The 14,619-nt window shown below is 36.8% G+C and overlaps 1 protein-coding gene across 1 annotated transcript in view; it reads right to left on the bottom strand.

Moving 5' to 3' along the window:
- Window positions 1-383: 383 nt before the first annotated feature.
- The window catches only part of LOC106050315 (protein WWC2-like), a 38,812-nt gene continuing 24,576 nt past the window's right edge, over window positions 384-14,619 (bottom strand). The window contains exons 7-26 of the mRNA XM_056037269.1: window positions 13,836-13,958; window positions 13,589-13,740; window positions 13,155-13,319; window positions 12,506-12,595; window positions 12,023-12,213; window positions 10,601-11,019; window positions 9,248-9,468; window positions 8,415-8,480; window positions 7,755-7,841; window positions 7,478-7,661; window positions 6,526-6,693; window positions 6,168-6,283; window positions 5,903-6,009; window positions 5,513-5,619; window positions 4,179-4,469; window positions 3,975-4,070; window positions 3,275-3,443; window positions 3,028-3,101; window positions 2,790-2,923; window positions 384-1,357 (exon numbers count right to left, since the gene is read on the bottom strand). Coding sequence (XP_055893244.1) covers window positions 892-1,357; window positions 2,790-2,923; window positions 3,028-3,101; window positions 3,275-3,443; window positions 3,975-4,070; window positions 4,179-4,469; window positions 5,513-5,619; window positions 5,903-6,009; window positions 6,168-6,283; window positions 6,526-6,693; window positions 7,478-7,661; window positions 7,755-7,841; window positions 8,415-8,480; window positions 9,248-9,468; window positions 10,601-11,019; window positions 12,023-12,213; window positions 12,506-12,595; window positions 13,155-13,319; window positions 13,589-13,740; window positions 13,836-13,958 — 3,426 coding nt within the window. The 3' untranslated portion in view covers window positions 384-891. The remainder of the gene's footprint in view (window positions 1,358-2,789; window positions 2,924-3,027; window positions 3,102-3,274; window positions 3,444-3,974; window positions 4,071-4,178; window positions 4,470-5,512; window positions 5,620-5,902; window positions 6,010-6,167; window positions 6,284-6,525; window positions 6,694-7,477; window positions 7,662-7,754; window positions 7,842-8,414; window positions 8,481-9,247; window positions 9,469-10,600; window positions 11,020-12,022; window positions 12,214-12,505; window positions 12,596-13,154; window positions 13,320-13,588; window positions 13,741-13,835; window positions 13,959-14,619) is intronic.

Consider the following 14,619-nt stretch of genomic DNA (forward strand, 5'->3'; position numbering starts at 1 on the left):
GCTGTTATCAAGTTCAACACATTAAGATAATATTGTGCATTGGTTCAACTGATTTCCCAACCCCACCATCAAAACCACATTATACATCATTAATTAAATATAATTAATTAAAAGTCATTAATTTTTACAAGTGAATTTGCCCCATATTTGGTTTATAAGCCTTAACATTCAACTTTAATTATTATCAAAATTATGACAATTAATGATAAGGTCTCATACATTTAGAACTTTGACTAAATCAAACAACGTGTTACAATAACTAACTATTGCTTTTATTATGGCAACTGGAAGGTTTAGATCAGGACAACACTGGCCTATATGCACATTTTCTCAAACACAGAAAAACTAGAGTGTTCACACTGGTGATGACTGCACAGTACTGCACACTAGAATTGACCAACACAATGAGTGACCAGCACAGCAATGAGTGACCAACACACTATGAGTGACCAGCACACCACTAAGAGTGACCAACGCAGACTGCTATGATTGACTGATATTTCAGATCACATGCCAACAAAAAAAAACAACAACACATCAATATTAGAGGCAAAGGGAGGGGGATATAAGGTAAAGTCCACTCCCCCCTTTTCTAAGCAACTCTTCCTCCGACTTGTCTGTTAAGCTCTGAGCTAACTTCTCACTGCTCTCGGTATTCTGTTGACTGGGGTTAAACAAACATCACGCAGTCCAACGACTGGATAAACAAAGTCATCACATTGTCCACAGATTGGGTTCACGATTCCCGATCATACTGACTATAAATGATGCAGGAGACATAAGTGCCCTCTTGGCTGGACGGCACCAGCACAACAAAGCAGCAGCGGCTGTAGACCCACCTAAACAAGATGTGCCGAGGTCAAACAAACGATCCAGAGACTTTCTGGCGTGTCATACTTCCTCTCCAAGGCGTGTATCCAGGAAAAACGCTCCCATTGTTTGATTGATACTTTTAGATTTGTTCACCGACGGAGATTGTGATCTTGCAGTGCTGTTGGTCAGCATCTCTACAGACAGCTGACTCTTTTGAGAGGCTGCATTTGAGGCCCCATTTGCGTATGCTGAATATGAAAGTAAGGGTGACAGTTGGTCACCATTGATTTGTGATCTTCTGACCATATCATTGGAGAGGCTCTCCACATTCTCTGTGACATTCTGCCCTAAGACTGGAGCAGAAGCAGTGCCAGGGTAAGAGGGCAAGGCTTCAGAGGCCAAGTAGTTGTGAAGATGTTTGCTCTGAGCTGGATAAACTCCACTGGGTTGTGATGCTGTCAAGTGTCTGGAAGATGATTTTATAGCTTCAGATGGTATGACTGGTACATCCATGCTGGAGCTAGTAAAGAAAGCCATCTTCTCTCTGAAATGTAGAAAAACTAAATTAATTACAGCGCAATAAATTCTATCTTAGAAATACAGTGATCAAATGTTCAATAGCATGTTCCTATTCTTTAGGCAATGTTCAATAGCATATTCCTATTCTTTAGGCAAAGTCTAATTGTGTTTATCAAATTGAACCATATAAAAAAAAAAAAAAAGGACAAAAGTAATTCAGTGCTTTTAAAGATTTTTTAAAACAATTCTTTGTAGACCAAATCTGTTTTGTTATTAGTATTTCTGGTATGATGGGATAGGAATATTATTCTAGTTGAAAAGTTAGCAGTAAATGTTAGAAGCTTGTGAATACTGTAAAACAAAACAAAAAACTGGGATGATTTAAGTTTTTATGAAACAATTCCAAGGCCAAGGGAGATAAAATGGCTAGTGCCATTAGAGCAGGGGTTCCCAAACTGTGTTCTGTGTGTTCCATGAGGCCTGAATAGGTGGATCATTAACTAGTAGGCCACCACGGGAATTCATCTCTCTAAAAAAACGAATTAAATTGTTCCACTAAATACTCAGAATGTGCAAAGTGTTCCATTAAGGAAAAAGTCTAGGATTCACTCAAGTAGAGGATGGAATGGGTTGCCTGAATTAGCCTGGAAAACCCATGAAGTTGCAGAGTTGAAGTCTTGATTTACATGCATGACTAGATTGACACATGAACTGCACAGGACGTAGTTATTTTTTTTCTTCTGAAGGAATTGATAAGAAGATAAGAGGCTGCTTAAGAATTATTTCCTGATCAAAAAACCAAACAACTTCCTCCTAACACTAAGATAAAGGCATGTTCCTCATCCCATATGCTAGGACAAATTTGTACAAATGCTCCTTCTTCCCTAGTGCTATTAGAGCATGGAATGGGTTGCCTGAGCTAGCCAGGAAAACCAGTGACTTAGCAGAATTTAAGTCATTGATTAATATGCATGACTAAATGCATGACGCGTAGGACGTAATCATCATCTTTTTTGAAGTAACGTCTGTATTATATAAGATAAGGTAAGACAGGACTGTCAACTGCAGACCACTAGACATTTTATTTGCCAGTGTTCTCTTTTGTCAAATTCAACAGTAGAGGCAATGTTTTAACAAATTCTCTTTAAGCAGAGCAATAATGAAGAGCCATCAAGCCTCAAAGAAGAGAAGACAAAATAAAAATAAGAGTTGCCCTAGGTATGAAAGAAGACTCACATCTGTCATTTTGTGGCCTATCCTCCTACATCAGCAAGTATTAAGTGTGCATTTAAATTTTTGAGTAACAATTATTTTTCTCATCTTCTATTTAAATGTCCTAAGCATTGATTGACGTTTTTTTTTTTAAATGTCCTAAACACTGATTGATGTTTTTTTTAAAATGTCCTAAGCACTGGTTGATGTTTTTTTAAACGCCCTGCTCTTGAATGAGGTGTTACCTAAAGTTAAATGTCCTAGACTGTTGAGTGCCCTGCCTCATACGCTGAACATCTTTTGTCACTTTCCTGATGAGCTGTTCAGCTCTCTTGTCTTGCCTTGAGATGTATTCCTTTTTAGCACCCTCAGGAAACACCTGAAATAAGATTCAAGCTAATAGACTCTTGCAAAACAACATTTTTGATTCAACTTTCCAAAACTTCTGGACGTCTAACACATTGTTATGACATTATATTTTACCATTTTTTCTGCCATCGCCAGGAGCCGATGAAATTTTTCATTTTCTGACAGCCAATCTGGCAAGTCTCCTTCACCTATGGAAACAAATTGAGTTTGATTACAATGTTACTGAGGTGATAACTATTCTTATTACCTGGCACAATTTTAGATCATTGCTAATGTTTTCAAAAATGTTATAGATACAATAATTTTTTTTAAAGAAGTTCTACGAGCAAAGAGATGACAAGCAGAAATGATGGTGGTCTACCTTTACTTTTGGTTTCCTCCAAGGTTCGTTTCAGTTCTTTCAACCTTGTGATCTCATCATTCAAATGAGACAACTTTGTATGGAAGGCTTGAAGATCAAGTTCAAGGTCAAGGGATGTTCGGAATGGTAGCTGACTTGAGAGTGGCATCATAGCTATTGAACCATCAGCCTTAGGATTAGAAACAACAACAAAAATGACTATATGACCACATACTTGATTCAAATTAAATACTCTGAAAGACAAAAAGATAAAGGCACATTCCTCATCCCATATGCTAGGACAAATGTGTAAAAATACTCCTTCTTCCCTAGTGCTATTAGAGCATGGAATGGGTTGCCTGAGCTAGCCAGGAAAACCAGTGACTTGGCAGAATTTAAGTCATTGGTTAATATGCATGACTAAATGCATGATGCGTAGGACGTAATCATCTTCTTTTTTGAAGTAACGTCTGTATTATATAAGATAAGATAAGATAAATCTACTCAGAATAATATTCACAAATTCTAATATTATTAACCATTTCTAAAATGAACACCAGACCTGTAAATAGTCAGACAAAGGACTTTCAGAAAACAATGGTCATACAAACATTTTATTTTTGTAATTCAAAGCTGAACTTTGTAACATTAACTTGTAAAGACTAAAAGATTTAATTGCAAAGACTAAGTTTAGTCTGAAAATATTCAAATGTAGACTAACCCTCTTCCATCTCAGACTGCGTCTGCTGACAGAGTTCCTCTGAAATGGCATTCTTTTGTAGAGTGGCATGGAACTGTCACTGTCACTCCGATTCAACTAGAGACAAGAGAAAAAGAGATTTAGTTGTACATAATAGAATTTTATGCTAATCCTTGCCCATATATATGAACTGATCCTCGTCTACATTATAGGCTACCTTCTTACCTTACAAACATAGCCAGGAGGTGGTTGCCGACAAGCCGGGGAAAATGTTTGCGAACGCCTGATGGTACTGCTTCGTAAGGTGTTGGCCTGTCTGTGCTGGTAATGATGGTGATGGTGTGTGCCTCTGTGCTTGTGCTCCCGCAGCCTGTAGTCTCCTAGCTCCGTGTTGGTTTCTTTATCGCACTTAGAATTGAGCAGACCTTCCTCGGTCAGCTCCTCATCCTCAAAGTTGTCCACAGAGTCAGCCAGCTCAGTGAGGACTTTCTGAATCATCTCAGCGTAATCTTCATCCTGCAAGGGGAGAACAGAATCAAGTTTTTTTGCCATGCAGTACAATAACAATACCAACTATGAGGAGGTAGCAATTATTTAACAAAGAACTAGAAGACCATTCAACCTAAAGGACACAGTAATGGTATCCACTTATATGGCAATAGCTTGAAACCAAAAACTGGCCAGGTTTTTATTATCTTTATGTTCTGAAGTCCAAATAACAAAACAAGCAAACAATTTTTAAAATCCTTTTTTTAGTTAAAAAAAAAAAAAGCTAATCTAAGAGGAAATAGCTCTGCACTTACAACTATATCTTTAAAAAATGTAGAGGTATTTCCCTTATTCAATACCAGACAAAATAATTAATTACCAATAATTAATTGACTAATAGGTTAAATTTTTTATTGATTCATGTTTTGTTAGGTATAATAAATGATTTTTTTTTTTAAAGTTTTAACTTGATCCAAGAATGGATGTGAAGAAATAATGTGTACTGACAGAGTGAGTTGATAGAAGCTTTGTACAAAATATAAGCATTAGCTGAGTTTGTCCAACTGAACAGTTTTAACTAATACAACATTCTTGCAGTCTGGACCAAGTCTCACTGTCTAGCAAAACACTCAGTTAAGAAGAACCACACACTTCCATATTGAAGGTCATTGATATATCAAAGACTCAAAATTTACAAATTAGAAAAAGTGTTTCTGTTCTGTATGCACTAGATATGTCTGTAAATCTAGTACAGTCTTCTTGCTCTAGAAGACCAATTATAAAACTTTTTCTTGCTCTAGAACCAATCATAAAACTTATTCTTGCTCTAAAACACCAATTATAAAACTTATTCTTGCTCTAGAACCCGTCATAAAACATAGCCATAAACTGAAACAACAAAATGACCTAAAAATAAATGCTGAACCTTGGAGAAAATGTCTAAATAAGATAAAAGAAGGTAATCACATGAATAAATACCAAAAGAGAAACTCTTGGTAAACCAATTAAAAAGAAAGAATTTAACAGGAAGAAAAGATTCAACAAAAAAAAAGTTATCAGTCCAGGCTGACCTTATCGTCAATCTCTTCATCATCCTCTTCTTCATCCTCTTCCTCATCCTCGAGTCCATCGTACATGTGAGGACTATCGAACCTGTGATTTTTCATGTCCTCAGGACCTGCAATCAAATATGACACACATCATTATTGTCCACATTTGTCTACAATAAGTCAGACATCTCTATGATTTTAAATATGTCTACCCTCATACTGCTTTCTACCTCATTAGCCAGTCACATATGTCTATAAGTCACAAAATAAAATTTCAATTTTACAGAAAGAGAAGAAAGCAATTTACTAGATTCCTCTTACCTTCTCTGAGTGATGTTTAAAAAAAAAAAAGTGACAATAATGACAGGATAACAGAGGTGGTCAAATCAGGTACTGGGAAGTTCTGCTTACCTTGGTTTCTGGTCAGAGTGGAAGTCTGGGACGATATAATGGTTGACTCGTCACTACTCTCTTCCTTGCCACACACCGCAGGCTGAGTTGTTGACTTGCTGGAGTCTCTGCAAGTAAGCAACATTTCTGTGAGACATTGCTCTCCACACAAACACTAAGAACCAGATCTAACTCTCTACACAAACACTAAGAACCAGATTTAACTCTCTACACAAACACACTTAGAACCAGATCTAGCTGTTTATTCGGCTGTGACTGAGCTTACCTCCTCCCTGATACAGAGTCTGTGCCAGATGACTGGTCATCACTGACTGACAGGACTTGCCTCAGTCTTGCTGATGATGCCTCTAATAATTGATCAACTCTGTCTTGGCCAGGTTTCTATCATTAAAAAAAATGTTTTCAAGCATTATATACTGTGGATAAACTAAGACATTGCAAATAATATTATTCAGCTACACCATACTCAACTCCTTTAACAGATACCATGACATAGAACATTTTTTTTTTGTAACTTTCAATAGATCATGGTTATATCTTTGTATTAGAAACAAGTATTTCAATTAATCTAAGCTACCTTTCATTTGGTTAGGCGACCAGCTGATGTTACATGAAGAACCTACCTCCTTTGATTTCTTGGTATCTTCCGTCACGTTGCTCACTGATGTCTGTGACTGCAATGACCCCTGACCTTTCTGGTCAGACTGCATGAAACGGAAGCTAAGCACATTGTACCAGCGAAGAGAGACAGACTTGGGATCAAAGTCTGCCAGACTTACTTGAGCACAGCCCTAGACAAAGATTAGGAATAGAATTTAGCAATGTTTTATCTAAGAACTTCTGATCTAAAAAATGCAACTATCAACTAATATCAAAGTGCATTGTTTGCAGCCTAGGATATAAAGGCATGGTAAATCAGCTGTTAACTCATGATACAGTCAGCTTTTGACTTAAGACCTGTTGAACAAATGAAAATTTGACTTTCAATGTGATACAAATAAAAGAGGAAACTTTTTTCAATTAAATCATAAAAAAAAACATTACTTTTGTTTAGTGCAACTTTCATGGTATAAACATACTCAGTGCATTATGGTCCAATTTTTTTTTGAGGAGGTATTTGGGAGTTTTCGTGCTACCTTTAGTTCTCACCAATCATAAATCAGCTCCATTCGGGATTCACACTTGAGCTTTCGGCAGCCAAGCAGCCACAAAAGAGAACAGACACAACACTCATTGAACTTCATTGACACGGACGTCTTGATCTTTGTAACATTCCCGAGTCAGTTATGGCACTGATACAGTTTCATATTTCACTGTTATTATGTTTGCACATAAAATTCTGCAGCAGAAGTGAAATAGCTACCATACAAGTTTCTATGTGTCAGGTTTGAATGCATCCAGCATATTGGCCGATTGTTTTTAGTTCCTTCTTTAATTAATGTCATGGTACTCACTACAGCTTTCTGGACTGGGAAACCTTTTCTCTATGACCTAACTATCTGAGCAGAATTGACCTAGGAAGTCACAATGCAAACAGCTGTCTAGTACAAAGAAGTCAAAGAGTCTAGTGCTTACCAAACATTCCTCTTTCTTCTCTTGACCTATGCTCCAGACATGGACTTGAAGAGTCTTAGAATACAGACTGTGTTCTGGGATACTGACTCGAAACACTTCAGAGAACTTGGGAGACTTGACATCACACAATGGTTTTGTTTTGAGGAAAACATTCTGACTTGGTAACAAGGCAGCTTTGATACATCTGGGAAACAAAAAGAAAAACACAGAAGTGGGGGTTTTAAAAATCAAGCAGACATTAAGCTGAGTTGAGATAGCTGATCAAGACTATACTTACACACAACTGTCTTTAGGAAAAGGCAAGACTGCTAAATTTCTAGCTTGTTCTATACCAACTATTAACTGACCATCCACACCTTCATATCTGAGGAGAAAATGTTCAAGAGTTGAGCTTTGTACATTAAGTCTGGTACTTCAAGGCACAACACAAGCTTAAGTATTTAAGTCTAGTACTACAAGGCACAACACAAGCGTAATAGTATTATTAAATCTGGTTTAAAAATTGGTTTCATGGTCTAAAGTTCACAGTTTTACAAGTAATATAACTTGACAAATTTTAATTGATTTATTCAAGGCTAGTTCATGCGACTCTTAGTTTATTTGATGTGATCATCAACATGGTTTCAACATTGCCAAATGGCTTTGTGTGTGTCTTAAGTATTTTAATGAGAGTTTTTAAAGTTCAACATTTGAAAGAACTGTGCACTTCTCTCTGTGTCACTATATCTTATTGTATGCCACTATACTATATCTTATCCTATTGTATGCCACTATACTATATCTTATCTTATTGTATGTCACTATATCTTATCCTATTTATGTCACTTTATCTTATCCTATTGTATGTCACTATATCTTATCACACTGTATAAAGAATATGTCATCAGTTACAGAATCTAACCAAAGCTTGACAAGTGAAAGAATACAAGAGACTTACTTGAGTTTGATCTGAATCTGTGCACTTTCCATGTGACTCTCTAAGACTTGATCAATAGAACCAGTTCTGTAAAAGTGATAGAATCCTACAATGTACTAGAGAAACACAATGCAGGGTGTTTCAAGTTACAGCAAAGCAGACTTACCAAACAGAGCAAACAGTGCAAGAAGAATAAAAAGACATACAAGTAGAGTGATTGAGCCACAGATTCACACAATGTAGACTTAACATAGAGCCACAGATTCACAAAATGTAGACTTGACTTAGAGCCACAGATTCACAAAATGTAGACTTAATATAGAGCCACAGATTCACAAAATGTAGACTTAATATAGAGCCACAGATTCACAAAATGTAGACTTGACAGAGCCACAGATTCACACAATGTAGACTTAACATAGAGCCACAGATTCACAAAATGTAGACTTGACTTAGAGCCACAGATTCACAAAATGTAGACTTGACTTAGAGCCACAGATTCCAACAATGTAGACTTAACATAGAGCCACAGATTCACACAATGTAGACTTGACATAGAGTTACAGATTCACACATAGTAGACTTGACAGAGCCACAGATTCCAACAATGTAGACTTAACATAGAGCCACAGATTCACACAATGTAGACTTAACATAGAGCCACAGATTCACACATAGTAGACTTGACATAGAGCCACAGATTCACACATAGTAGACTTGACTTATAGCCACAGATTCACACTATGAAGACTTAACATAGAGCCACAGATTCACAAAATGTAGACTTGTCATAGAGAGACACAAACAAAAAGTAGGCTGTCCCACTACAACAAAAGATTCAACTTTAGATCTACCTCTTGACAGAAGCCTCAAAGACTCCACTATCTCCAGCCACCGATTCATCACTGACAGCGGCACTAACACTTCTTGTGTTGCCGCCAGACAGATTATGTCCCACGCCAGAGCTGCTCTCACTTATAGGACTAAGTGGTGGGTTACCTGCCACAGACTCTACATTGGGAGTTGCACGAGACTGACTGGGGACGCTGTTCATTTGGCTGTACAGTTCATTGCTCTGCAACACAAGCAAACACAAAGAAATATTAGTTTCAATAGAGAGATTTAACATGTTTCCAGATGTTCCTTCAGATTTGAATATAATTGCATCCTAGCCCTAGCTTCAAACAGGAAGGTGGGTGGCGGTGGGCAAGGGTTCAAACCGTGGACTAGAGAAAACAGTCCAGAGCAAATAACACACGACTAAGCAGCCATTTTAGATGATAAAATGTATGACTTCTACGACTTAGCAGCCATTTTAGATGATAAAATGTATGACTTCTACGACTTAGCAGCCATTTTAGATGATAAAATGTATTTCTTCTACGACTTAGCAGCCATTTTAGATGATAAAATGTATGACTTCTACGACTTAGCAGCCATTTTAGATGATAAAATGTATTTCTTCTACGACTTAGCAGCCATTTTAGATGATAAAATGTATTTCTTCTATGACTTAGCAGCCATTTTAGATGATAAAATGTATTTCTTCTATGACTTAGCAGCCATTTTAGATGATAAAATGTATGACTTCTATGACTTAGCAGCCATTTTAGATGATAAAATGTATTTCTTCTATGACTTAGCAGCCATTTTAGATGATAAAATGTATGACTTCTATGACTTAGCAGCCATTTTAGATGATAAAATGTATTTCTTCTATGACTTAGCAGCCATTTTAGATGATAAAATGTATTTCTTCTATGACTTAGCAGCCATTTTAGATGATAAAATGTATTTCTTCTATGACTTAGCAGCCATTTTAGATGATAAAATGTATGACTTCTATGACTTAGCAGCCATTTTAGATGATAAAATGTATTTCTTCTATGACTTAGCAGCCATTTTAGATGATAAAATGTATGACTTCTATGACTTAGCAGCCATTTTAGATGATAAAATGTATTTCTTCTACGACTTAGCAGCCATTTTAGATGATAAAATGTATGACTTCTATGACTTAGCAGCCATTTTAGATGATAAAATGTATGACTTCTACGACTTAGCAGCCATTTTAGATGATAAAATGTATTTCTTCTACGACTTAGCAGCCATTTTAGATGATAAAATGTATTTCTTCTATGACTTAGCAGCCATTTTAGATGATAAAATGTATGACTTTGAAGTAAATAATCAATAACACTACTTACATTGCTGGTCAGCGGAGAAAGGTCAGTCAATTTTGATTGTTCTGAGCTCATGGAGATGTTGCCATTCACTAGCCACTGGACATTGTCTTGAACAGACGATGTGCCGTTACTAATGTTTATACCACTACCTAGCTGCTGAGCTAATGGATTCAGCGCTGACTGGGGGACGTGACGCTGCTCTAAGGCATTCATGTGCTGCTCGTAGGAGGGGGGTGGCCCAAAGCCATACACGGGAGAGACCTGGGAGGCAGACGACGCTAAAGACAGAAGTGAACTCTGCTTGGGGGCAGAGCCAGCAGCATCAACTCTTTCTTGGCTGCCCATCAACACAGACTGCATGTAGCTGGAGGTAGCTGCTTCCGTCACATCATCATGGGGGAGAAGGGCATGGGCTTCTTGTATTGGAGACATGCTGTGACCTGTAGATTTGAGGGAAGAGAAGACATGACAAAGACTTGAATGAGGTATATATACATATAAATATTGTTTTTAGGCGTGGTGGCTCAGGGGTTAAGTGCTTGGCTTCCAAACCTGGGGTCCTGGGTTCAAATCTTGGTGAAGACTGGGATTTTGAGCTTTGGGATTTCTAGGGCTCCCCTGAGTCCACCCAACTCTAATGGGTAACTGACTTTAGTGGGGGAAAGTAAAGGTGGTTGTTGTGCTGGCCACATGACAGCCTGCTCTTTAACCATTGGGCAAAGAAACATGACCTTAACATTGTCTGCCTTATAGATCACATGGTCTGAAAGGGAAACTTTACTTACTTTATTATATATTGTTAAGAACCTGCTATATCCCCCAGAATAACATTATAGAACACTTGAATAACTTTCTTTTTTGCTTTTCTGGCCAGACAAGGACCTGTCAGATGACATGATTTGATTTCTGTTTTGCCTGGGTCTGTTTGAAACAATCTTGCACATACACATATGGTATTGAAGAACAAAGGTGTCAGATATTGGTCTATTGGTTGAGTTAATTCTTTTACAGAATCATTAATTCATTGTATAATAATAATAATAATAGGAATTATAATAATAATAATAATAAAAATAATAATGACAATGTCTTTGATTTTAAAAATTAAGGATAAGTGACTATGCAAACCCAGTTGCGACCTGCATATGTTTTTGCATCTCATGCATACAAAGCCGTTGTAATTCATTGTATAAGACTAAAATAGAGGATTTTGTGTCTTATCAATGCAGCTGTATTAAAAGAGAGAATGATGACCAGATAATTGATGAGTTCCTAACCCAAGACCAAACAATATCATTAAGACATGTAGTTCATTTAGACTTTCTTAACCACATGCAGCTTAAAGATAGTATTGCTGTCACTTCTCTCTGTAAAAACCTAGGAAGTTTAAAACGAGTAAAGGATGGTTCAGAAGCAGTTTATTAGATTTGGCAGATGACTTGCCTTGCAACAATTTCTCCACCCTCTGATGGAGCTCCTGCAAGTTGACCTCTCCTGCTGACCCACACTTCTGAGCAGCACTGTAAATGTCCATGGTAGACAGGGAGTTGAGCGAGCCCCTACTGCCAGCAGAGAGTGAGCCCAAAGAGCCAAGGCTTGAGCCAGATGACACAGACAGCGTGCTGAGGGACAGACTGGAGAACAGACAAAATGATGAAGACAAATTTAGTTGATACCAATGTGCAAACATTTTTTTTTATTGACAGTAATCTGTTACATGCTATGGTGTTGAGTTACACTAAGATTAAAATTAACACTAAGAAGAACTAAGACTAAAACAAGAACTAAGAAGAAAACTAATGCTAAGACAAGAACTAATTCTGAGACATGAACTAAATCTAAGGCAGGAGCTAAGGCTAAGAATGGAACTAAGACTACGAAAAGAACTAAGACTAACACTCGAGTTAAGGCTAACACTAGAACTACCTCCTAAGCTGTGACTCCAGGTAAGAGGTCAGTTTGGCTGTTTCTTCTATCTGATGCATAATGGAAGCTTTCTCATCATGAAGACTTATTCTGTAACAAAAAAAAATATTTGAAAACATTTTGAGACTTTAGTAGAAACATAAGAGAAATTATTACCACAAGCTGCTGTTGGAAATATTAATTCAAAAGTTTTAAGTAGCACTATCCACCTTCATCTATCCTGTCACGGATGAATGTGTGTATGTATGTTAGTCTGTTGGGCACCACACAAGATCAGTTGACTGTCCTTCTCCTTTCTTCTGTCTTTTGCCTAGGACAGAATCTCCTTCAATGGCAGGCCTTTGTCTTCCCATTACTTTGTCTGCATTTTCTTCTTTTTCCTGGTACTGTTCCCTGAAGGAAGGTCATTTGCGATGTGGTCTTTGTATGTGATACCTAGGATCTTCCTGCAGAATCTCAATTCCATTGCTACGATCCTCCTCTCTAGCTCTGCAGTCAGCATCGCAAGCATATAAAAATGTAGCCACCAGTCTGATTATAGTGTCGAGGGCAATGCCTTTGTCTTTCAATATTGTTTCGTATAGCACTATATCTCTTTTTTTAACTCCTAAAATTGATCTAAGATCTCTAACAAAAACAAAAAACTGACCTCTGCTGAATTTGTTTGTTAGAAATAACCTGGGCATGTCTCAGGTCATACTCAAGTTTAGTGATGCGCTGACGGATTGAAGCCATGTCATCCTCGCTACGGCCTTTCGGGTCAATGCTGCGAAGCTCTCTCAAAAGCTGCTCTTTTTCTTGAAGTAGGAGAAGTCTTAAAAAAAAAATAATTAAAAAAAAATTATATTCATGAAAAATTATTTTAAAATTGAATGTCCAAACTGGCCAAAATATTTTCTTTTTAACCTTTGAGTAGCTTAGTTACCTGAGTTCAAACTAATAGACAAGAACATCTTAAAGAAAAGTGAATGCACTATAAAAGTGAGGGCTGGGGGAACTCAAGCAATGTGTACTATGTGACCTACAAGATATCTTTCTACTAATTATCCAATTAACAGGACTAAAACAAGATTATCTTTCTACCTGTCTCTGTCAGATTCTGGCTGGCCAGGTAACATTTTGTCCTCAATGTTGGCCAAGCGTAACTTCAGATCTGCCAAAGTCTTATGTGCTTCATCGTACTGCAGCCTCATTCTTGTCTTCTCTGCCAAAAGTTTGTTCTGATTCAAACCAAACTGGATACGAGAAAACACGAAAATGAATCAAGAAAGTTGTTCCTCATAAAAACAATGCCCTCGTAAATAAAAAATTTTTTAAAAGTGGTACTAACTTCTCCTCTCAGGTCAGTCTGGGAAGCCATGTCCAGCATCTCCTGGGCCAAAGATAAAGTGGAGACATCAGGGGATGACCCACTGGCTCTTTTCAGCATTTCTTCCTTCAGTCTTGCCAATGCCTAATGATAAACAAACCAACAATGATGAAAATAATGATAATCTCAAAACAAACATCTTTACAACATTGAAGTTAAATACTCTCTAACTAAACAGGATAAGTCATTAAACTGAGACATAAGGAAAGGAGAATCCTTTCAACCATGGAGGGTCAATGTATTGAAGTCACATTTACAAACAGATGAATAACTGATGTCAGACATTCAAACAAGTCAAGCAATTATCTGAGTCTGACAAGTTCAGCTAATACTATTACCTGATACACATACACAAATCAAACAAACAAAAAACTGTTTTAGTTTTGTAAAGACATTCGTCATTTACTAAAACAAGACAACCACAAATATTTCCATAAACATTTTACTATGATCATAGAAATATTGATTTGGAAAAGGCAAATGGTACAGAAATTAAGTATTTAATCATAAATGCATTTCTATTAATTAATCTTTCATTCAGACATGATTTAAAAAAAAAAAAAAAAAGATAAATGCTATAATATGATTTCCCTTATCATAGAAATATTAATTTGGAAAAGCTAACTGCTAAAAAAATTAACTATTAATTTATAAATGCATTTAATTAACGTTTCATTCAGAAAAAAAAGATAATTGAAAAAGAACATAGAAAAAATATCTAAAGAAAGAGAAAATGTGTTCCTGG

The sequence above is a fragment of the Biomphalaria glabrata genome, chromosome 8 (assembly GCF_947242115.1).
Source record: "Biomphalaria glabrata chromosome 8, xgBioGlab47.1, whole genome shotgun sequence".
NCBI lineage: Eukaryota > Metazoa > Mollusca > Gastropoda > Planorbidae > Biomphalaria > Biomphalaria glabrata.